General features: G+C 38.4%; 1 protein-coding gene across 1 annotated transcript in view; it reads right to left on the bottom strand.

The window, feature by feature from the left end:
- The window catches only part of zdhhc2 (zinc finger DHHC-type palmitoyltransferase 2), a 234,048-nt gene that overhangs the window by 47,550 nt on the left and 160,369 nt on the right, over positions 1-26,129 (bottom strand). The window contains exons 5-6 of the mRNA XM_028802046.2: positions 9,120-9,189; positions 8,585-8,617 (exon numbers count right to left, since the gene is read on the bottom strand). Coding sequence (XP_028657879.1) covers positions 8,585-8,617; positions 9,120-9,189 — 103 coding nt within the window. The remainder of the gene's footprint in view (positions 1-8,584; positions 8,618-9,119; positions 9,190-26,129) is intronic.

The raw sequence follows: 26,129 nt of genomic DNA, 5'->3' as shown, positions 1-26,129 counted from the left end.
AATGAAAGTTATATTTTCAAAATACAGTCAATGAGTCTGCTTACTAACACATTTTTTTTTGGTTCTCTGTTCTGTGTAAACTGACCATGGCTCGGCTCCTGGCTCCCTTCAACTGAAAGCTTCAGAAGAAGACTTTGAGTTCTTTAAACATGCAGGAACTGCCCGTTGAGCAGAATACCTAAGCCCAGTCAGGTTGGGAATAAATTTGTGATACCACCCAACCATACCCAAAAAAGCATTGAGCAATCTGGATATTGGAAGGTGTGAATGTGAGTGGACAATGAAGACGGCAGTCACAACCCCCGAGGGCTTGTTCCATTTCCGTGTCAGCCCTTTTGAGCTGAAAAACGCTGGAGCAACATTTTAACGGCTAATGGAGAAGGTGCTGTGTGGAAAAATCTGCTTTTTTTACATATGCATCAAGGTTGCTCCATGGACCCGAGTACAACTATTCAACAACAGAAAAAGAATGTTTGGCGGTTGTGTGGGCAGTGGAGAAATGGTGCCACTACCTGGAGGGGGTTCTGTTTGAAGTGTACACAGACCACCATGCTCTGGCCTGGGCTTTTAATTGCCTGAAGTCTTCATTTTTACTTAGCAGGTGGGTTCTTTGACTCCATCAATTCCATTTTAAGGCATTCTGTCAGAAGGATTGTGGTAATGTGGATCTGAATGTGTTATCCCTGGCCAAACATCATCCGTAGCTGGTCTGGCTTGCCTCTTGACCTGCAGCACATAGCCTGAGCCCAGTCCTCCAATCCTGTGTTTTGAGCAGCGATAAAAGCTCTGCATTAGGTTTCTGGAGTTCCAGGGGTTATTTTATCGGTGTGTCCCATCTAAGCTTGGAGACAACTTCCTGAAATATTACCATGACAGCCCTTTCGGGGAACACCTCAGTAGAACAAATACTCTCCTGAAGATCTTAGAATCAGTGTGGTGGCCAGCAGTCCGCAGAGATGTGTGGAGTCATGTAAGAAAATGCCTAGTTTTTCAGCAGTATAAAAACCCACCTTGTTTACCAACAGGGCACTTCAATCCACATCAGTGACAGCAATAGAATATATTTTGGGAATTGATCTCATGGGACCACTGCCTTGGAGCAAGAACAAGAAGGACTTCCTGATGGCGGTGGTGAATTATTTCACCAAATGGGTGGAACTGTTTGCATTACGCAATGCCAAAACAGAGAGGATTTGTTCCATCCTAAAAGATAAGTTCTTCACCTGATGGGGGTGCCAAAAAGTATTGTCTTAGATCGGGGGGCACAGTTTACCAGCATGGTTATGGAAGACTTTTTCAAGAAGTGAGATGAACAGAGTAAGAAGACTCCTGCCTATCACCCCCAAACCAACCTGACTGAGCAAGGTAACCAGACCCTAAAGACCATGATAGCATCCTTCGTTGGGGACCACCATGAGGAGTGGGATCAATAGCTCCCAGAGCTCCGCCTTACACTGAACACTGAGAAGCATGAAGTGACAGGTGAGACTCCAGCGGTTTTGTCTCTGAGTCGACAAATTCTGGGTCCCCTTGAAATAATCATTTCCACATCTCCTCTGCATCCTGACTTTGTTCCATATAATATCCTATACCATTTTGAACTGTTAAAGAAACAGGATCAGGAGAGGATGATGAGATATCAGGGCAGGCAAGACAAGGCCTATAACAAAAGACATTGATCTGTGAAATACACGTTGACGGAAACCTGGTCTGGTTGCACAGTCATCCCCTCTCCAACTTACAATTTTCTGCGAAGCTTGCTTGCGCCAAAATGATTTGGGCCCAATAAAATCATTAATCAATTAGGCCCCGTGAGCTACCACAATCAATTACATATCAACAGAGGAGACAAAACCAATTCTGTCCATGTGGCCAACATCAAGCCCTACTTTGGACCAAAGGGTGGTCCACAGGTGGGGAATATCTGGAGCCACATACGTGGTTTTATTTTTGTGTACATATGTCCCGTTGAGCGACTATTAAATGTAAATAACAACACTTTGCGCAGATTCCTGTATGTAAATTGTAGTCTGTGTCTTTAAACAGGTTTGCACTGATGTGGAGCGACTTGTAGGATTTGTGGTTTGTGTTTTGTAGGCATTGTACAATTAAAACCAGAAGAGAAGGATATGGCAAGACTTTTTGATTGTTCCATTTTCCAAAGAACTCCTTCATCAGCAGACCGTAATTTTATTAACTGGGTGTTCTTTGTGGTGAAGGCTGGTGCACAGCCACTGGATTTAAGGATGGCGGTGGGTTTTTTTTCCCCCCAATCCAGTCCACCGATGCTCTTGTAGAAGAGACGCACCTCCAAAGACTATTCTGCTTCTGGACTCTGGTGTTAGGATTGTATTCACTATGTTCTGGGATAGCAGTTTATTAAAAGTGAATATTTCAGACATAAGGTTTTTAAGTAATCAACAGAAGTTGGGACACCTGTGCAGATCATTTGCTTCAACTTGCAAGGCTTAATTTATTTTAATTGCTGCAGAACATCTGTTGGTTGTAACCTTTTAGTTGTTCCACATCTGTAGGTTCTAACCTATTAGTTGTTCCCTGCAGAAGGCCCATTTGTAATACATTACAATTACATTACATTATAATGCCACCTGTCTAGAGTTGGGATATATTAGGTAGCAGGTAGCAAGTCAACTCTTGAAGGTAATGCATTGGCAGCATGTAAAATATATAACGGAAAGGGTCTAAGCGACTGATCCAAATTATGATGGCTAGACAACTGGGTCAAAACATCTCCAAAATGGCAGGTATTGTGTGGTGTGGTTCAAGTAAGGACAACTGGTAAATTGGCGACAGGGTCATGGGAAATCATGGATCATTGATGCACATCAGGAGCAAAGCCTAGCCCATCTAGTCAGATCCCAGACAAGGGCTACTATAGAACAAATTGCTGGAAAACTTAATGCTGGTCATGTGAGAAAGGTGTCAGAACACACAGTGCATCACAGCTTGCTACTTATAGGACTGTGTAGTCACAGACTGGTCAGAGTGCCCATGCTGAACCCTGCCTACCACCAAAAATGCCTACAATGGCCATATGAGCATCAGACATGGACCATGAAGCAATGGAGGAAGTTGGCCTGGTCTGATCAACTATGTTTTCTTTTTGACAGCCAGGTGCATGTGCATAGTTCAACAGGGGTAAGATGGCAGCAGGATGCACTAAGGGAAGAAGGCAAAGCTGGAAGAGACAGTGGAATACTCTAGACAATGTTCTGATGGCAACATTCATGTGGATGTTAATTTGACATATATTGGCTATCTAATTATTGTTGCAGACCACATACACTCCTTCATGGCAAATGTTTTTCCCAATGGCAGTGGCCACTTTCAGCAGGAAAATGTACCCTGCCACACTGCAAAAACTGTTCAGGAAGTGAGGAACACTTTAGTGTGTTGACTTGGCCTCCAAATTCCACAGGTCTCAATCTGATTGCTGGAAAAACAAGTCAATCCATGGAGGCCCCAGCTTGAAACTTACAGGACTTAAAAGGTTGTGCTTCTAATGCTTGGTGCCAGATAGTGCAGAGCACCTTCAGAGGTCTTGTGGAGTCCATGCCTTCATGCCTCAATAGGTCACAGCTGTTTTAGTGGCAAAAGGGGAACCTACACAATATTAGAATGTTCTCTAAAGATTGGGCAGAATCTGAAGCCCAATGGAAGATAGGTCTGGGCAGAATAGTAATGGTCTTCTTCTGATAGAGTCAGTGTAGGAAAAAGTGATAAACTCAGCGATCACAACACTGAGGCCTAAACAACAGGAAGGGTTAGTAAATGCTTCAAGGTATTGTCTTGTTTGTTTGAAATACAGATGCTTGATTTGCATTTATCCAAGCTGGCACATGTGTGCGTCATTACTGTCATCCTGATGCTCATTGCAAGTGTTGTCAGGAGTAGGATGCAGTATGGATAGTTGACCAGAGACAGAGCTCTAGCACAAGTGAAGGTCAGGCACATGGGCTAGTGATGGTGACCACAATGTATTTTTTATACATACATACATACAAATGCAGTGGTTGTTATGTTACAATATTTTTTATGATTGACTATTCAGCAACCTTAAAACTTGTGGATAGACACTTGTCCACTTGTCTAGCCAGTTGTCCTGTACCATTTGCCAGAAAGGAGTGGTAAAAGCTGCTTTTAAGGACAGACATAATCGTCAATAACACTGTTTGCTTTTCTAAGGCAGTGATTTTGTATGTGTCCTGAGTAGAAGGCAGTTGGGTACCAGTAATATTCTGTGTCACATTCACCATCCTCTGCTGGGCATTTATGTTTCTGAGCCAAGTAGGTACAATAATACTGAAGCAGCGCTACTTAAATAATCTACAAATCTCAGCAGCTCTGGAAGTACTTTGCCACTGGGCTGCATTGGGTGTTGTCGCATAGGTTGCTAGGATGGCGCAGACTATAAAGGTGCACCAGAAGAAGCTGGTAAAGAGGTCAATTGTTCAGTCTTTTGTGTTTCCATGCTTTGCCCTACCTCTGGATTACAAATCACCCGTTGCATTACAGTTTATTTCTATATTTATGTACTTGTCCTATGCATTCTTGCTCGAATGATTTCATCTAGGTTGGTAAACATCTTCCTCCATTGACCACTCACAACTTCTACTGATATTTACACAACTGGAGCATGGTAGGATAAAAAAACTTTCATAACATTCAGGAAACTGTTCCCTTGGCATCTCAGTTCATTTTCATTAACATCACATCTGTGGAATCGGTCTGTTTATGGACTGTATTGAGTGTTTATCGTTAACCATTTGGTGCTTAATGATTTGTCGGTTTTCTACTGAGTTAGTTAAGTAATAATTGCAGTTGGTGTAATTGGGTGGGAATTTTCTTATGCGTTAATTTTTTGTTAACTTTGTTTGCTCTCTTTGTTCATTTAATATATTTTTTAATATCAATTCATTTGTGCATTTATGTTTCTCTGTTTGTGTATGTGTGTGACCAGGGTCGAGACTGAGTATGTTCCTGGTGTCCCTAAATAAAATAAACAAATTACTGTTTAAAAACAGTTAGAATATAAGCATTTCGCAACCTCAACAATATGATGTGATGCAGCCAGTGAAGATGGACTCTGCTCTACATAATAAAAAGTTGGAGTGAGATTATTATCATGGCGCCAATGAGTCAGCAGGTAAACCTCTTCTCTGTAAGCTGTCTTGCCATTGTTATTGACCAGGCCTATACTGGAAGTGGTATCAGCAGATTTAATGATCAAGTATGTCTTGCCTTACAATCATACGTGAGCAACAATTATAGAAGAGGGCCCAGCACTCTACTATGTGGAGTGCCTGTGCATAGGATCAACATGGAGGATGTGATACTGCTGATCCACACATGCTGAGGTCTGTTGGTTAGGAAATCCAAAATCTAGCTGCAGAGGATGGCCTAATTTGTGAAGTTTGATTATCAGATTTGACAGTACTGTTAAATGTTGAGTTGTAATCTATACACATGACTCTGGCAAAGCAGGTTTCATTATCCAGATGTGTCAAAATATTACAAAGTGTAAGGGATATGACATTTCGTGCAGACTGGCTATAATGATATGCAAACTGGAGGTGATCATGACTGTCTGGAATATTCTATTTAAAGTGTCACAGTACCAGTTTGTCAAAGCACTTCATCATGGCTGGAGTGAGTGTCACTGGTCTGTAGTCAATAAGACAGTCAACATTTCATTTCTTAGACACAGTAATAATTGTTGTCCTTTTGAAGCAGGTAAGGACCACAGATTCTCTCAGTGAAATATAAAAGATGACACTGTAATTGTCAACTAACTGCTTGCTACAGGTTCTTAAAACACACCCTGAAATGCCATTGACACTGCATGCTTTATTGGTTTTAACTCATTTAAACATCCTCCTTACATCATGTATAGAAACGGAAAGAATGGATCATGTGGTTTTGTAGAAATTTAAATGGAAAGATGCTTGTTATCATAATCAATATGGACATAGAAAGCAATAGGTTCAGTGGGAAAACAAAATGCACATTAGATTGGATTAGTCTTTACTTTGTCATCCATAAGCATCTCTAATTGCTGCTAATGTTTGCACAAATTATTACAGTAAAATTCTGACTCTAGCTTACTCCTCTACTGAAGTTTAGCCACTTTAATTACTGTAGCTGGAGTTAGCATCTGACATGATTCAGAATCCAACCACTGATTTATCACTAGTGCATCGCTGGGCACACACAGTGTTGTAGTCAGCAATTAAATCAATTAGCACGTCTCTGGGGTGGTGGGAGTTCTGGAGTATTTAAATACATTCAAACTGAAGAATTGAGAATTAAGACAAAGTCCTTGGAAGTTTTAGACAACAGAGCATTGTTTTATATGAAAGCTTTTCTCCCTCGATTTGAAAAAAATAACTTAACCAGGTTATTTTGCCAATACAAAAAATGAGTGGCTGGAATATTCTTCCATAGTATCATTCAAATCTAAAATAAAAATCATTCAAATAAAATAATAAATAAAATATTTTGTAGAAAAAAAATCAAAACATGTACATTAATTGCAAGTTCTTATTTGTTTGCCAAACCAGAACTAGTAAATTAGAACATTAGAACAGTTGTGATGAGAACAAGCTATTTAGCCAAACAAGCTCCTGTATCCTATTTACATAGATCATCTAAAATAAGATCAATATGAATCTAAAGATTCCTGAAGTCCATCTCTCCACCACGCTACATGGTAATTGATTCCAAGTGTCTATGGTTCTTTACATGAAGAACTATTTTACAGTAAGTCTTTGCAGTTGATACCCCTGTAAGTATTGTGCCCTTTCACGTATGGAGGAATATTTCTGACAAAATTAAATAAATAAGTATGCAAACAAATAAAGGTGCCGTGACATGTGACAATAAATAAAGAAAAAAGAGCATTAATTGGGAGTGTAAATAAGTAAATGTGTCATAGATGTTTTTTTGCTATTTATTTATTTTATTTTGTGCAAAATATTTCACCAAACGCAACATTAAATACAGCTTGAACTGAAAACTGTCACTTTCACTCATCAAAGCCGGAGGGCGGGCCCTAGTGAGTGCTCTTTTTTGATTGGGGAATCATCTGCAGAGTGGACTTATGCACTTTGCTTGACTTGAGAATCCTGTGGCTCAGGCGCACGCTCAAAGTTGTGACTGTGTACGTCGACTACATGTGAAAGAAAAATGTGTCCAGAATTACTGTGTAAAGTGGCTGCTTTAATTCCATAAACCAGAAATTCATCATTAGGAGCCTGCATCTGAAGTGTCTGCTGTAAATGTGGTATTTCATGGCAGAAGATTTAAGTTCAGTGTGGTAACGATTCACCAATTAAAAAATAGCACTCACACTAGCCTGCCCTCTCCATTCTGATAAGTAAAAGTGACAGTTTTAAATTCAAGCCGTATTTAATGTTGAGTCTGAAGGAATATTATAAACAAAATTAACTAAATACTGTAAATAAGCAGCAAAAATATATTTTGTGACATATTTATTTAATTAGGCTCATGTTTCATAGTCTTTTTATTTGTTGTCACATTTCACAGTACTGTTATTTATTTCCATATTGATTTATTCATTTAACTTTGCCTGAAATATGCTTCTATATTAATTTGGCATGATGATTACAGAAAGTCAACAGTATGGTTTAGAATTATGTGGGGTGCAAGCTAGTGCATACCAAGAACCTGATATATTGTACTTCAATAAACAAATTCTGCACAATTTGTTTAAATTTTCAATGTTCTTGTCCAGCTCAGCGTCACAGGGAACAGGTACCTGGCAACATTGAATATAAGGTGGGGACTAACCTGTCACAGGCCACACACACTCACACTCATTCATAAAGATGCATTTTAATAATCTTTTGTTTGGAATGTGGGAAGATAATCCATGAATTAGAGATATGGAACATCCAGGCATGGATTGGAACTCAAGACTTGAGCTGTGGAGTATCACAGCTGACCACTTTGCCACCATTTTTTTACATATAAAATAACATACGGATGAGTATCTAAGCATTGACAATCAACTGTATCAAGTATAATCAGCTAAGTTTTAAATACCTTAAGATTAATTTTTCCTTGCTATATTAAAATTACAATACAAGGAAATTATTACATTTATCGGTGACAAGAAATACTTGAATTTCACAGTTAAGCAGTAGAGTTAATTGTTTTACCAAAACCAATCCATTTTATGAACTTATACTCATATGTATTCATATTTATATATAGAATTTATCCTGGTAACACTGGGCATAAACCAAGGACTGCTGAGCCAATTTAGCTTCACCAGTTAATGTAACCTTTTAGGTGAACACATGAAATCACTCCAGGAACTTTGATGGTGACATCTCCTTTGGTAATGCCTCTAGATATTTCAGTTTACTTTCCATATGTTGGAAAAATTATTTGAACAATTAACCCTACACATGGAAAACTCACCTCGGCTGTTTAGAAAGATGTAAATAACAGAGAAAAACTGGCAGGCAGACATGCACAAAAACCATCACATTTCTTTGTTCAGTGATACAAAAATAGTAGTTCTAAATGAAACACATACCAGGGGCAGTGGTGATCCATTTTTAAAATGCATCTGTCAAAAACATGGAAAAGTAGATTATATTGGTCATATATAGTTCATGTAAACTGACATAACATGCATGCAACAAATAACCCACAAAAGTCTACTGAAATAATTGTTCAATTATGCTTTAAAGCAGTCATTATATTTTTAAGGAACAGATAACATTAAAGTCCCTATGGTCCCCTAAACCATGCAGAAATACACTGTGTAGGCAGCGTGGCATAGTGTGTGAGGCTTTGGACATTAAACCCTGAAATTGTGGGTTTAAGTCCTATTACTGACACTGTGTGACCATGAACAAGTCACTTCACATGCCTGTGCTTCAATAGAAAACCAAAAAAAGTGTAACCAATTGTTGTATCTCAAATATTGTAAACCACCTTGGATAAAGGCATCGGCTAATTAAATAATAAAGTATAGAATGATAGGTTTTTCTATATACATTTAATTTTACTTAGAAAATACTGTATGTTTTTTATATTGTGGAATTAACATAAAACATTAGTCATACTTATCACACACTGAGCAGTGGTGACAACGATCTGGCTTCACAAGCTGACATCGATCACAGTATCTTATTGCTATAAGAAAAAGAATAAAAAAAGTTAATTATTTGCTTTTTCATGCTACATCATTCATCTTTACCTCCATTCACTTATTCACATTTCAATATTATTATACCTTCATCACTAAAAATGTCACTAAACAAAAATAAAATTAAATACCAATTAATCATCAGCACAATGAATCATCATCACTAGTGTTCAGATGAACAGATTGGAATGTTTCAACGTGTTATTCAACTAGTGATAATCATGTTATTCACAATATGTGATGTCATTGAGATGCCACTATTTAAGATGGTGGCTACTGTTAACAGTCTCTCAAATCTCTGGATATGAATAATTTCCCCAGGTGTACTTTGTTCCACTGACAAAATTTAGACACAGACATATATTTACTAGTTTGACTTTGACCCTGGTCAGTGGTTTGAGCTTTGGTGATTTTTGGTACTGATCTCTTTTTCTGGGTTTGGCCTTGGCCCATTTATGATAAAGATTACACTGTTATCTCCTCATTCTTTAGCAAAATGTATCTTCCTAGTTCCCCTTTTGTAATGGCAATACACCCTGGTGGTTGGTTCACTTTATGTACACACCTCAAACTTTGACTCCGGTACTGAAAGTGTCACCTTTTTTATGTTATACTTTTCCTGTCTCTTAATTCTAGCTTTTCTTTCTCTCACTGGTGAAACTCTTGTCTTTATGGACCTTCTGACACAAAGTTCAACTGAGTCTTCAAGTGAAGAAGAGGTGGCTTTATACCCACTTCTGAAGTCGCTTCTAGACCAGTCCCTTTAACTACTGCAGTTGTCAGACATGTGCTCTAAAAGCCCACTGACCTCCTCCAGGAACTCACTTGTCCAGGCACCTTCTGCAGGTTTTAAATACAGCTGCTATTTAAGGGGTCAAGCAACCCCTATACAGCCTGTCCTCCTCTATGCACAGCAATAAGAGAGAGAGAGAGGTTGGGAGCATGCGCTGATAGCGCATTGCCACAATCACTACATGATGAACCACCTGGATTGGGACCCAAGTGCAGCGGGTGACACCTAAACACTACAATGGAACAGTGTGAGGTTTTTTAATGGTGGCTGGAGTGCCAATCCTGCCACCAATCCCCAAGTTTTCCCTGTAAATTGGAGGACCTGGACCTGCTTGCAGGGCTGGATGCAGATTAACGTCATACCCAGGATGAAGCATTTCCAGGTTAAGGGCCTTGCTCAAGGGCCCAAGGGAGTAGGGTTACTTAGAGTTACAACCTTCCAATTGCCAGCGCAGATCCCTAGCCTCAGGGCCGCCACTCTGCCCATACAGCAGTGACACACTTACAAAAAGGTGGACCCCCCATTGCAGCAATCAGGTCGACTGAGAGTGTCTAGTAATTTACTACTTCAGGAATATTCACCATAAAAGCTGGTGTGATGAATCTGAGGTTTTGCTGTTTTAATTATCAGTTTGATTCTTTTTTGGAATTAATAAAATTCTTTTAAAATTTTTATTGATTGAAAATTTTTATAACTTATTTTGTTAAATTGGCAATTGCTTTGCTTTGGTGTGGTCACTGTCATTTGTGCTTGCATGGACTTGGCCATGTTTTTTTCTTAGGCTGGGCCGTGATGGCATTGTTCCCTGCTTATTTAAGATGTCTGCTCATAGTGCCGCACTTCCAAGCTTCTGGATATTTCAACCTAGCGTGCTTCAAAAGTTGATTTTTGTTTAAAGATTACTTCCTATTTGTTTTTGCTTTTAAATTCTGCTTCAAATCTTTTAACTAATGTTTTGGTTTAGTTTTCTAGATAGTTTGTCCTTTCATTTTCAAATTCTGTCTTTTGACCATAACATTTGCCCACTCCTTTAAATTTAGTGCATCGCCTGGTTCATTCTTTCACTCTTTTTTTCAAGCACACCTAAGTTTTCATTGCAATGTTTTTTTCTGGTGGTGTTCTCCCTCTTAACCTGCCATGCAATTTAACAACAATCCTGACTGGCTCTTTTCCTTTTACATCATTAGGACCTCATGCACTGCTGATTCCATTATAAGAAATTCCCTTAGCTCTGCAGTCTTGATCCTGAATGGACATCCCTCTACAACAGCATTAATCTGTCATGTGGATAGACATTATTATTAGCAGCACACAGTGAGATATCACCTCAGAAATTTAAAGAATTGGTGTCAATTCCCAGGCCTTTCAGTACATATATAAAGTTTAAACATTATTCCAAAAGTCCTCCTGGACTTTTCTGCAGTTTCTAATCTAAAAATATGCTAGGTTAACTGTTGTCACACATGTGTGAGAGAGGGTCACCCTCTGAGTTCCTCCAAGGTATGTTGTTCCATCTCTGGCATAGAGGGGGCACTGCCGCTAACTGCGTAGTCTTCCTTTTCCTCCACAGTACTGAGAAACCACCCAGTAAAGGCAACTGACTCTGCCCCTTCCAGTCCCTGGCCCATAAAAGCATGTTCACCCTGAAGGAGACCTCACTTCACGACAGCACCTGAGATACAGAACCCCATTATAACTTGAAGAAACCTTTATATTAACTGGAGGCTGTTGTTTTGCTCCATTTTGATGACATCTATCATTTGTTTTTTTATTTGAAATAAACGGGAAATGTTGGGTTGGAGGTTCAACATTTATTTTGTTGAGACTGTCATTCCTTCGGATGACCACACTGTCAATTCTAAATTAACACAGCAGAAGTGAGAGTGGATATCTGCTCAAAGCTGCTTACCACCTTGCATCGTATGAACAGGACAGACAAAATAATAATGAATTCACGGATAACATTTACATTTTTGGTTGATTAATGATGTTTTACCCTTTCAGCATGAACAAATTGAAACAGTTTCCACACAAAGTTGCTATAATATACAAGTATTTCAAATTACCTTTCATTAAATGCAGTAACTCATTGATGCAGATTCATTTTTCTTTGTGCATAGTTATCTATCTTAAAAACTGCTACTTCAAAAAATAGCTGGCCACATATGGTTGCTTTGAATATTACAGAGAAAATATTTATTGTTATTATTTTAGTTGTTTGCATCCAGTTGATAATCCTACTATTAGTATAGCTTGATTCAGTGAATGTTTAGCAGAAACTTGCTGTACCTCCTCATATCTGCATTAGTATATATTATCTAACTGAGAATATGAAGCCTGCTAAGTCGGATGACTGTTCTAGAGATACCGGTAAAATCAAGATGGCATTTTGTAGAAAATTATCAAAAATAACACCTCCTACATTGTCATTTTGGTTATGCATAACTGTGTGGGTTAAAATTGCTAAATGATTTGGGATTGATGACGCTTCAAGGAGACGTTCCTGTTCTGTTCATATCTTTACACTCTAGACCAGACTTGCTTAACCACATCTACTTAGAGCACATATAATGAACCCACTTAATCTAAGTTTTTAATTTGCCTCTGCAGATATCCATTTTTAATAAACGAATGAATATTAAAATATAAGTCAAGTCAAGTGGCATTACTGTCATACCATCAACACACAGTACTGCATTGTATTTTGTGGCACAAAATTATGTTCCCCAGGATCCCGGTGCAATATATACATGAACACAGACAAATGCAAAACAGGTAATGAACTATACTATACTATAAATGGATAAAATCAATAGTGGTAACAAGTGTAACAAATTTACTGCATATAAATTCAGTACTAGGGGCAGATCTGAGGACAGGGAGGCAGCACAGAGTTCAGAGTCCAGATAGCCAAAGGGTAGAGGCTGTTAGAGAACCTGTCAGTACTGGTCCAAATGCTACAGTACCATCTGCCAGATGGAAGTGGGACAAAGAGACCATGGGAGGGCTAGGAGAGGTGGTTCACAGTGCTATAAGCTTTGCAGATTTAACTCTTTATAAAGATGTCTTTAATGGAATACAGAATGGTTCCAGGTTGGCACCCTGCCCAGGATTGGTTCCTGCCTTGTGCCCTGTGTTGGCTGGGATTGGCTCCAGCAGACCCCCGTGACCCTGTGTTCGGATTCAGCGGGTTGGAAAATGGATGGATGGATAGAATGGTTCCAGTGATCTTTTCTGCTGTGTGCACTATTCATTGTAAGACTTTCTGCTCAGAGTTTGAACACACTTATCCCATCATTCTTGCCACTTTCTGAAGCAGTTCTGGAAGTCCTCTTTCATGAATGTCTTTAGTTCAAAGTGAGAGGGAGTATTTTGAGGAGGATTAATGGCAAGGCATCTATTACTGTAATTTTTTTTTTATTTAAACATTCTCCATATTTTTTGATCACACCTCATTTGCTGAGAAGTGACAACTGATGTAAATCAGTATTTAGCAACAGTAAGTTTTCTGTATGATATACTAATCACAATACACACATCTACACAACATCTACACATTTCGCACAAATTCTTAGGACCTGGAGCATCAGCAGCATCTGTATGTGTTTCCATTTTGCTGGAATAATAACAGACAATGGCACAAAAGTACCCCTGATGACCTGCCTTTTATGAGACCCTGGAACATCACAGATGACAAAATTATAATTCATTTACAGAGGCTAAAAATGTGCTCATTTTGATCAAGCAACACACTTGAAGCATCAGAAATGTTTAATGCATAACAGGAGTTTGGTTAACATCTGCTGAAATAATGGCAGTAGAAGTCAATGACCATATACTAAAAAATTACTCAGCCTGACTGGAAGACAACATCTAGCAAATAAGGACATCCTGTAAAATATAGTATGTGGTTAAATGTGCTAAGATATAGTAGGTTATAGGTTTGAAGAATTCAGGGACACACAGCAGCAGAAGCCTAATAAGAAATTTTTCTTTAATCACAGAGCAAACTTGAATGTGCTGTGGGAAATACTAAGTAAATAAATAAGAGTCTTGTCCCAGCATTATAAATTAAATTCAAACATGGACGTCCGTTATGTACACCAAATGATGAGAGTCCCACATGCTCTTGTTCATGCAACATGGCAGATTAAATGTCTAAGATAAAGCTTTTTTTTAATCACACCGCACGCACAAATGTGTTGTGAAAAATACTCAATAAATAAAAAAGTGTCTTGCCTAATCGTCATAATTGAAATTCAAACATGGACATCCTTTATGCACACCATATGGTGGAGTCCACGTGCTTTTGTTCATGAAACACGGCAGTCTGAAGGAATCTAAATTTTAATCAGCTAGGTACATTTACATATAATGACTACGAAGCATTTCAAACACATCAATCAAACATACAGATAAATGGTATAGTCCAGAAACACACCTCTGCCATTAAGTACTATGTAAAGTCCCAAAATAGCTAATCAGTAAGAGTTATGGATAAATACCTTGTTAAATATTATCTCATTTTCTAATTTAAATGTGTTGGTATAGATGAAGTCAGGATGTTATAGTTGTAACAAGCAGGAAGATTTAATCACTTTTTTTTCTTTTCTCTTACACATGCCATTAATAATCCCAGTGTTTCTCAAAGTGAGGTTCGTGATACTTGGTAAGGGGTTCCGCAAAATGACCAGTAAAAGTTGGTACATCATAATTATCACGTATACTTGGTGTACCAACGGTCTGGTTATTCTCTTTAAGCACACAAGTTTACATTTGTGCCAGTCACTCCCATAATGTTCTAAACCAATAAAAATCATTGGGAAGCCTAGTATCACTCATTTAGTATATACTACTGTCAATCACATGAGCATCAACTGCCCATTACTTTGCTTTGCTCAGTCACGATAAAACTAGTTAGCTAATTTGGAAAAAACAAAACTTTTAAAATAAAAGATAGTTTCTTGGGTCAAGTGTCTACATTGTCAAGTTAAATAAGCCAGTTGCATCAAAAAAAAAGGAAAATATGATAAAATTTATGTAGGGTTTAGCTTTGTGAGTCCTCAGTCTCAGCATCAAGAGGATGATATCAGTCTGCCTATCATTCATCCCTCCCAGCAGAAACTATGCAATCAGAAAGAAGTACATCCATCTCATTAACTTACCAGGTACATGATCACTGAACATATATGCAAAAATGTGGTGTAGTGCAGTTCTAAATCTACACAATCTGGCAAATTGTTTTACTTTCAAGAGTTCTATGTATTTTGTGAAAATAAATGATTTGTTTGGTATTTCACTATGGTGGGAGTCTGTAATTTTCTTCCCCTTTCTAAGGGGACCCTAGTTTGAAAAACTTTGTGAATATCTGTATAAACCCAACAGAATAACTTTGAAACATACACTGGAATGCGTGGGGAAAAGGGTAAAAAAATATGAAGAGTACACACAAAGGTAATGTTGATTGTACTTGAGCTGGAAGTACAGCTGGGGCAAGAGCCTTGTGAGAAGTTAGCCTCCTGGGAAACCAATCTAACACAATTTATGCTTAAACACTCGACTATTTGGACTGTCTGGCAGCATGTCTTATGAATGTAGGAAATTCGGAATTACCTCAGGAAATTAATGTAAGAGCCATTTCATAGTTATATAAGATTCATAAATATTTTACTAGATGACAATGCATAATCTATGTGAGGTTCCTAGAACCCCCATAAATTGAGTAAAATTGGTATATTCTTGCCATTTCTAATAGCTTTGACTAAACATTATTCTTCAGTTAGTGACCAGCCTGGCCAAGTGTAAGGCATAGAGGGCACAAGGTTTTAAACCGTGCCCGTGCCTATGGGACTATGGACCTTTGAGTGTGTGAATTAACTCTAAGAAAATAGCACTTATGTATGTGTTATGCCGTACGTTTAAAGCGTATAGAAGAAGAAGCTAAGAATCTTTAAGAATCTTTAAGTATAGAAGAAAAAGTAAAGAACTTTTAAGTACAGTAATCCCTCACCTATCGCGGGGGTTACGTTCCAGAGCCCCCCGCGATAGGTGAAAATCCGCGAAGTAGCGACCTATATTTATTTTATTATTTATACATATTTTAAGGCGTTATAAACCCTTCCCACACTCTTATAAACCTTTCTCACTCTCTTGTTAACCTTTCCCACTCTCTTATAAACACTTCCTATGCTCTTAAACACTTTCTGCATTCTTAAACACCGCAGACCAACACTGCACACTGCACGCAGCGATCAGACGTCAATGTGTCTGCACTTGCTTTGTGAAGGGGGGCAGCTAAACTCTGAGCAGAGCAGAAATGGACTTTGTGCTGCTTCTGCCAAAATGCCTGCTTGTCGCTCTGCGCGTTCGGAAGGAGGAGGAGGAGTGGGGGTGTGTGAGGGCTGAACGCACGTTAGCTCAAACCCCCCTCCCCGGAGGCGCAGTACGCTCCTGCCACTTCGCATTGTCAAGGGGGTGGGGAGCTGAATGAACGCTAAGGAGAAGTGGACTTTGTGCTGGCTTTGTGCTACTTGTCGCTCTGCGTGTCAATAATTTAAAAGCCTGTACATCACCTATTTTCCTATCTCACTGTCTTGTCTTGCGTGAAGTTAAAATGTTTTATAATAGTGAGATGTTACTCATATCCTTAGCCCAACATCCACATATCATATGTGTTAACAAAGTGTGTTTTATAAGTTTACATGTGTTTAAAGCATGTGGGATGGGTATTTTAAGGCTTAAACTATAAAAATGTTTATTTATATGGTCTTTCTATATCGCAGATTTTCTCCTGTTGCTGATGGGTCTGGAACATAACTTCCGCGATAGGCGGGCAATCACTTGTATTTAAAAACCCGCAAAGTCGTGAATCCGCGAAAAGTGAACCGCGAAGTAGCGAGGGATTACTGTACAGAAATAACTACAGTTTCTCAAGAAAAGCTAAGTTTAGAGAAGATATATTTTTTCTTCTTTTTTGCCTTTTATTCTACGTGTGTAACTACTTTTTTCTTTATTATTGTGTGGATTATTTGCTTTTAACTTTCACTAAATATTTTTAAAACGAACTTTTAGACTGAGATATTTCTTTCGGCACACGTTTTACCTGTGCCTTATACTTCGGCGGCTACACTAAACACGGGCATAAAGAGAACATGAAAATTGTAATGAAAGCACACCCTGTATATCATTAATAAGAAAAAAAAATGAATAAAATAAGCTGTCCAACAATCAAAAGTAAAGAACTACACAAAACAGGCAAAAGGCACCGATTCTTTTGCTTCTCATTTTATACAAGTCAGTTTTTATAGCAAAAAGCAATAAATCAAATAAAATGAATGGAACACTGCATTGCAAAATTTAAACCATGCCTCAGGCTGTGAACACTTATGAAGCTAAAACTGTAAATGATGATAGTATCTGAAGGCCGCAAGAGAACTGGTCTGACCAGTAATTTCGCTATCTGCCAATACACTCACTCCTGCTGTGCAACAGAAGAAAATGGCCAGCAGGGTCCAAGGTAATCAGTCATTTAGACACGGTTTGACTCAGTGCTGGAGATTTCTGCAAAATAACTAAGTTTCTAAACTCAATTTTAAAATAGTAGTTGAAAGCTGTCGTTGTGTCATAAACAGCATGATTACTATTTTTTCTCTGCATTATATTGCTTAAGAAATTTAATGTTATATTATTATAATTTTGAGGCAGTATAGAAGACATTGTGGTTAGTGTTGCTTTTTCATAGGTCTAGGACTCTGGTTTCAATTCATAAGCTGGTCATTTGTCTGTGAAGATTGTGCATGTTAATGAACGTTCTCTCTCAGAACGCCGGTTTACTCTTAAAACTCAATGATATAAACTAGTGATATACTGAATTGAGAAATATTGGCTGTAGCCGAATTTCAGAAAACACTAGTCTTAAAAAAGAAAATGCTTTCCGATTCAGTCTGTTCCAGTACAATCCCCTTTGTCCATTTGCTTTTTCTTTGTAAATACATTGAGGTTTCTCATTTGCTCCATATAGTACAGCACATCTGTTTGAAAGTGCCACCCATAGCCAATGTCACATATTTGGCCAAAACTTTCAACATTTTTACTTATACAACTGAATGAAAAATGTGCAATTTTTTGGCCAAATATTTTTGGTTGCCAAAAATTCAGCACATCTTTAAGAAAAATGTGAGGCGTGGTTGTCCAAAGGGATGACAGGCTCAAACAAGGATAAATTTTGGGGCTCCAACCTAGCTGTCCCAATTTACATAACGGTGTAAGCAAAAACAATGCTTGATGGTGTGAACATGAAACAAAAACTTGCCACCAAAGTAACATGGCTAGAATAACAATGGCAATTTCGTCTGCCATTGGATTGTTGAGGAGCTCCTTTGGCTCTTGTCACTCAGGAAAGAAGTGGCACCTCTTTCTGGGCGGTCGTACTTTTACAGCCAAAGGCATGTAGTCAGTTGCTCTCATTTGGCAGTTTCTCTGCACTGTGGTGGAAGAGAAAGACGAAACAGTTAGCGGCAGCGCCACCTCTCGGTCTGGATGTTACCACATACCTGGTAAGAACATGGAGGGTGACCCTTAGATGCACACGTGTGACAAAGGTAATGTCATCATTGCATCATTTGTTATTCCAGTTACTGAAAAACGAGGAAAACCTGCAACAAGGAGGCCAACCACTTGTCTTCTTCTCCAAACCAACAGCCACAAGTTTCCCACTGGCACGCTGCTGACAGTAAGATGCACATTTACATCAGAAACAAAAGACCAAAACACTAAGAAATAAACTCCAAAACAAAAGTACAATAACTAGTTTTTCAAACTGAAGGGCTTAACCCAAATCATAGTTAGAATGGAATGGCAAATGTTCTTCAACAAGAAAATCCTACTTACCGTATATACTCATGGATAAGTTCTCCCGCGGATAAGTCGGGACTTGATTTTACTGTATAATTTCTGGTATTTTATAATGTCGGTCATATAAGTCGAATGCAGAAAACCCACGTTATTGGTCCAAGAGATTATGATATGCTAACGCCCACCTGAGATAGTAACCACAGAGCACACTGCCTTTTTTTTCTATGTGGGTGTGGCAATGCACTGTATCGGCGTGTGTTCCTAGCCTCTCTCTCTCTCGCTCATCTATTGTGCCTAAGTGACCACACAGTAATACCTGAACTATTCAGAAGCAACGTTTGCACTGTTTTGTGTTTTTTGTATCTCTCACCCTCATACACCTTTATCGTAAGAGCATCCCTTATCTACGATGGAGCGTTCGATCAGAAGGAAATATGAAGCTGGTTTTAAATTAAATGTGGTTGAAGTAGCGTTTGCTGCAACAAAATTCGATGCATCTGAGAAACTGATGCAAGATTGGAGGAGGCAAGAAGATGTAGAAAAAAAAATGTAAGTGTTGCATTTTTGAACGGCATATAAGTCGGGGTCTGATTTTATGATCGATTTTTCAGGTTTCAAGACTCGACTTACGGTATATATGGTAATAACCAGAGCTGAAACACTAAAACACTAAAACTAAAATGAAGTCAAGAGAAAGGAACACGAATATTGACTATTAAACTTTCTATGTGCATCGGTTCACTGGTTGATTCCATATATCAGACAAAGTAGTTGACACTTCTGTGTGATAACTTGACAATTCGTATCAGGAAGCAAGGTCCCATAACACCACACTACTTGCTTGCAGTTGTTGTAAAGGTAAGGATATGCAGCATTTTGAATTAAAATGAAAAGTAATTCAAAACATTTTTCAAACTAAGAAATAAAATTAAACTTTGAAAATTAAACTGAAATATAAAAGTCTCACAAAATAAAAAAAAATTCTGAGTGCAAACAATTTTAAACATACAAGATAAGCCTCCCAATTCTCAACATCATTGTCTCAAGCCTGGTTTGTTTAAGTTTGTGCATTTTTTTAATTCCTTCCTTTCATCTTCTGAGTTTTGTTTTTCCTGTGTCTTAAAAAATGACTTGCGTCTAGACTGCAGGAACAGGCCCTGATTCTACATTGCGTCTCTCATTTGGTGAGCTTATTAGGGCTGCAGTTACCTAAGAGGCCTATAAAAGATATCTGTTGTGAAACACTCTGAGGAAAATGAAATGTTTATAAGGAATTTGACAGATGAGGACAGAGGAATGTAAAGTCTAATAAAAAAGGCAAACTCACAGTCACAAAGAAAAGCAGGGATTCATCATTTAAAATAATAATAAAATACATCGTTCCAACATTTCATTTTAGTAAAGTCAGAAAGGCGAGATTGTGTTGGTTTGGACATGTGCAGAGGAGAGATGCTGAGTATATTGGGAGAAGAATGCTAAGGATAGAGCTGCCAGGGAAGAGGAAAAGAGGAAGGCCTAAGAGAAGGTTTATGGATGTCCTGAGAGAGGACATGCAGGTAGTGGGTGTAACAGAACAAGATGCAGAGGACAGGAAGATATGGAAGAAGATGATCCGCTGTGGCAACCCCTAACAGGAGCGGCTGAAAGAAGAAGAAGATGAATATTAATTAATTGCAGAAAGCTATTTTTCAGACACAGTAGTTAGTGACTGCTCTCCTTCATCCTTCCTTTTAAAGTAAATACAAGAATATACTGTAGTTGGAAGCAGAACTGTACTTAAAGTTATGAAAACTGGAACCCTTCATTGACAATAATGTGCTTATAAACCATTAAGACACTCAACCTTTAAAATTGACTCTTTTTTGACCTGCTGTTTTATATAACTTGAGTTATTGTTCTGCTTTTTTGTTGCGGATTCATATGTAACTGTTGTGACAAATAGAGGCACTGTCGACCCCTTGAATCCTCAGACCAGACGGCAGACACCAGATAAAAGTCCAAATAATGGTTTATTATAATAATACAGTGCACAAAGCACCCTCCTCTCCACAATACTTGTACAAATAACCAATAATCAAATAATCCTCCACTCTCCCAGACGCTTAGCCACCCTGCCTCCCAACTCAGCTCATCTGTCTGGGATTTCCCACAGTCCTTTATAGTCCTCGACCCGGAAGTGCTTCTGAGCCCTCAGTCCATGTGATTATCCAGCACTTCCAGGTCAGGTAAAAACTTCTCTTTTTCTTCAGCCCGGAAGTATATCATTTCTTCCGTTCCCGTGACTTGGAAATACTTCAGGGCTATACGGAAAATATAAATCCCTGGGCCTCCCTGCAGCGACTCCTGGCAGCCCCCATGGTATCCAGCAGGGCTGTGCATTATAACTCCACTGTCCATGATTCCATGCTGCAAGGAGGGCTCCATCTGGTGGCCTGGGGGTATTGGCCGGGATCAATGGACGGCCATATCTCACACTTAGTCACAGCGACAGGAGGAATGACGTGCTTCCGGGATGAAGAAAGGACTTTTTATCTGACCCGGAAGTGATATGAGGTCACATGGACTAAAGGATTGAGAACACTTCCGGGTCAAGGACTATAAAAGGATTGTGGGAAATCCCAGACGTCGTGCTGAGCTGGGTGGAAGGGTGGCAACGTGTCTGGGAGAGTGGAGGATTGATTATTGTTTATTGTATTGATTTATATGAGTGTTGTGGAGAGGTGGGTGCTTTGTGCACGTATTTGTCCTAATAAATTCAATATTTGGACATTTATCTGGTGTCTGACGTCTGGTCTGAGGGTTCAAGGGGTTGACAGTGCCTCTATCTGTCACACTGTATAATTTTTATAAATTAATAATATGGAAATTTTGGGCTTTCCTATTTGTATTCCTTACCAACCCATGCTACTATTCTTATATTAAGAAATTGTTCAAGCATTTGATATGCATAAGAAAAACTAAAAGACCTACACAGCCACACAAAAACAAACAACACTCTGTAAACACTTACTAAAATCCTCAAATGTAATATTAAGGGGAAGATGGAAGTATGAACTCTCACATTTAGTTGTTCCTAGTAAGGCTTAGCGATTTAAGACTGAAAGAAAATTGGGATACTCCAAAATATTTCAATTCCTGGAGGTGGTACACCTGAACACCCCTGGCCCAGTGATATCACGTAACATTTAATAACATACAGTATGTGTGAATAGTCCGCCGTAGCTAAGCATGTGCTTTGATTAACAGCTCCACTGTTATACAAATGTGACTACTGTTAAAGGTAAGCGAGATCCAAATCAGACTCAGTTTCAGAGTTCTCAGTTTATGTTAGCTGAAGGCCCTGACCAGATAGTACAACATTTTGAGGGGTCTTGACTTAAACATTTAGGAACTCCTGATCTAAGCTATTTCGTTAACAATGCCTGAAAAAGATGAAATGTATGATGGTTGCTTTTGATTTAACAATATCCCAGATAGTTCAAAAGATAAAGCTGTGGATACTTGTAAACTTACTGTAGTGCGGGCAAATTTAAATATCACAGAAGTACAAGGTCCTTGGCTTATTGCTTAAAAGCAAAACATGAATGATGCTGCTGTTAAAAACTCTTAACGTTCGACATTAAACTCTGCAGCCGACTGCAATCCATGAATATACAACTTAATATATGTCCATGAAAGAAAAAAAAATCCAAAGCATTAACTATAGCTTTTTATTGCAAAAAAGGATGGCATCAGACTGCAGGCCTCTAAATTTAGTTGAAGATACAGGGATGAGAGACATCATTCAGAGATTTCCGATAATTCTTACTCATTACCCTCACGTGGGACAGCTGTGTCACTTATCAAAAGAAGTTGTGCAGCAGTCACATTGGTTAAACATGCGATTAATCGAAACACATTTGGGGATTAATCACAATTAAAATGTTTATTGTTTTATGCCTAATTTAACATTTATAGTTGTTTTTGGGAGAGGTTTCAGGTAGTTTTGGCCTTCCTTTTAGCAGTAATTTATAACAAATGAGATTTAGTGGAGTTAGCATGTCTTGTTTGGTTCTTGCCCCATCCTCAGTTGACTCATTGCAGCTGAGGCAGCTGGTGAAACACAACTTGTTTAATAAAATTTTTTTTCGACACAAAACACTAGGTTTCTCTGCAAATTCAGTGATCCATGAATCCTTTCATTGATCACTACTGCCTGACCTTTCTGGAGAATACAAATAGCCCATTTGCTGACTAGGAAAGTAAATGATCTTTTTATATAATACGCTACCATAGCTGTCCATTTGTCTGTCCAGGATTTTAAATGACCTGTAGCTCGCAAACCATTTGACCTATTGACATGAAATGTGGTACACATATACTATGTGACCTCTACTGTCCACTTTTTTTATTACTCTTTTTATTTTTATTTTATTTTATCGTAGAATCAACTCTCGGCAGAGGGCAGCAGGGCGGTATTGCGGCACATACGTACGGGTGACATTCTCATCCTTACCAGCTCTTTATACCTTAAATCTTTCTTGAGGCAGTTTGAACACTTAAGTGCCAGCTTACGTGAAAAATTAAGAAAAACGTACTAAGTAATTGCAACAAAAAAATGAACTTAATCAGTTTTAAAGTGAAAAGATGCCGATGGAAGAAGAGAAGAAGCGTGCCGCTAGGGTGGAAAAAAGAAGAGCTGCTCAGGAAGCAGCAATAGTATCAACCTCTGAGCAAACGAATGCTAAACATGCAGAGAAAGAATATGAAAACTATGACTGCTCAAGTCAAGTGTATTCACTGCATGTTATCGTGCAGTCCGCCGTTACTGGTGGCCTATAATTCTAAATCGTCATGGACCTTTCAGTTCAGATTAGACTTGACTTTTCCTAAAAAAGTAAATATGAGCAGATACTCCTTATCAATACTTCATTTCGATTTCCCTTGGATTTAATAACGGGAATATCCCGGCCTACAAATAAGCACTGCATATTGAGATTTGAAGGTCTTCATATAATCCTGCCTGTCCACTATATTGATTGATAAATTATTTTGTGTTTTGTTTTTGGTTCATTGTGTGACAAAATGCTTTCTAAACTTAGTCCTAAATTTATCTTTAAGAAGCTCCCATCTGTACCCCCATATTCTTATTGATAGACTAGCTGTACCCAGTGGCTGCGCCCACATAGTAATGAAACAGGACAAACTTTAAAAATCAATAGACGTTGACACCATATCTGATCGTGTTCAGCTCTGATGGGAAAGTGTTCCCCACGTGGGGAGAAAAGCACATGGTCGTGATATCTCTGGAAATCAGCAGCTACCCTCTAAAACACATGGAGCTCTGATCTCTCTCTCAAAAATGTCAAACATTACTCCTTAAAAATCTGTACATGATGATGTCTGTTGAACAAACAGGTATCGCTAGCTAAGCGGAGGCAAGGTGCACTCCAACACGTGGCGGGACGTAGACCAACTCAAACAGAGGCTGGCGAGTGAATGAGGAAGGCCCCGCCCCCCTGCTCTTGGCCCACAGCCACTCTCTTGGATTTGCATAAATACATCAGTACCTCAAGCGAACTATGGTACTTAGTGTGATGAGAGAAGTCACAAAATCAACCGGAAAGTTCAAGCAAATTATAGAAATTAATCAGATCTAAATCCGTTAAGTAATTCTCTCGTGAAAAGCAGACAGACATACAGATAGAACGTGCTTGGACCAATTTTTAAAACCGTTTCTTAGCAAGCACCTGTGGGCCAAGGGTAACCTACATTCCAAATTTAAAGTCCCAAGTCCTCATGGTTCGGGAGATGTCATGATGAGTGAGTCAGTCGTATTTGGCTTTTATATATATAGATTCATCTCAAAGTACAAAATGGTATCTACCATTCCATTTCCCTTCATAATTGTAGACACCTCTATAATATCATCTCAAAATCTTGCTTTGCTTAACTGAATAACATTAAACCCCCTTCAGTTTTACCTTGAAGCTCATACCTCTCAGCCCTTGAATCAGTCTGGCATTGACATAAAAGAGTTCAGAGCAATTAGTTCTACAGGGGAGGACAGACCTCAGACTGACCAAAGACCTTGCCTGCATGGTGTTCACTGATGGGCATTTAAGCAAGTGTCCTCTTGTATGCACCCTGGGCCGGAACAAACTATGTATTACAACGGAGCAGCCCAGAAAGCCAGTGGAGGCCTTATCACCCTCAATAAAGCAGAACCAGCAACAGCTCAAGGACTTTGAATTCACTAAACAAGAATAAAGAATAACACTCTATTTTAATTATCAATAGTGCTGCTTCTCATTGTATTTAAGTAACATTAAGCATAAGCAGGATTAAGCTAATTATGTTATAAGGATCAAAAAGCAGCTAGTACATTCATTTATTATACAGACTTGCATTTCATCACTTGAGAATTTGCTTACATCCACCTTCTGAATGTATTTAGTCCATTACAGGGTGGCATGGAGCTGGATCTTGTCACAAGAGTGCTGCATGCAAAGATGAAGGAACAGTCAATTTTAAGTGGTATTTTAATAAATAAGAGTTTTTTTAATGTCAATGTTAGAGAAAATGAATTATTGTGCATGCATATTACTGCTAAAATTAATAAGGGGCACATTTCATTTGCAAAATTAGTATTACATAATGTTTAATTTTATATTACATGCTAGTTTTAATTGAATGTATGCATATGTTTTACACATGAAAGTATGAATCTGGAAAATTTGACATTATTCTGATTATTGTGGGTTAGAAAGAGGCTAAAAGGATTTTTAGTGCTGCAGATATTAATGACTATTAAATGGAAGTGCTTGTGTGCTGAATTATGATAATATGTTAATCTATCCATCCATTACTGAATCTGTTTAATCCAGGTCAGGGTCATTAGGTTGTATGGTAATGTTTATGCAATAAAAATACAAGGTAGAGGCATATTATTTTAACAGAGATTATTGCTTACTAAATCAAAACAGAAGTTGGAGACATTAATCAGCAGGCGTTGTGGCTTTCTTCTCTTGATAGCTACCTGATCCTAAAAAAATCATCCACTGCCCAGAATGAAATGAGGAAAGGGAGCTAAGTTTCAGTTCACAATTCTAACTAAACCCAATGTATAGAAAGTACGCTGTGTAATTAATAATTAAACAGACTAAATATTACATAAATAAATAAAAAAAAAACTGGGCCAGTTTTCTCTTTTTGATCCTTTTTGCAACTTTTCCACAAAGCAGTTTTTTCGCTTGCAATTAGGAATTCCCTTAAGAGCATTTCGGTTGAGCTGAATACATC

Source organism: Erpetoichthys calabaricus, chromosome 5, assembly GCF_900747795.2.
Source record: "Erpetoichthys calabaricus chromosome 5, fErpCal1.3, whole genome shotgun sequence".
NCBI lineage: Eukaryota > Metazoa > Chordata > Cladistia > Polypteriformes > Polypteridae > Erpetoichthys > Erpetoichthys calabaricus.
The sequence above is the reverse complement of the archived record's forward strand: the minus strand, read 5'-3'. Positions and strand labels throughout refer to the sequence as shown.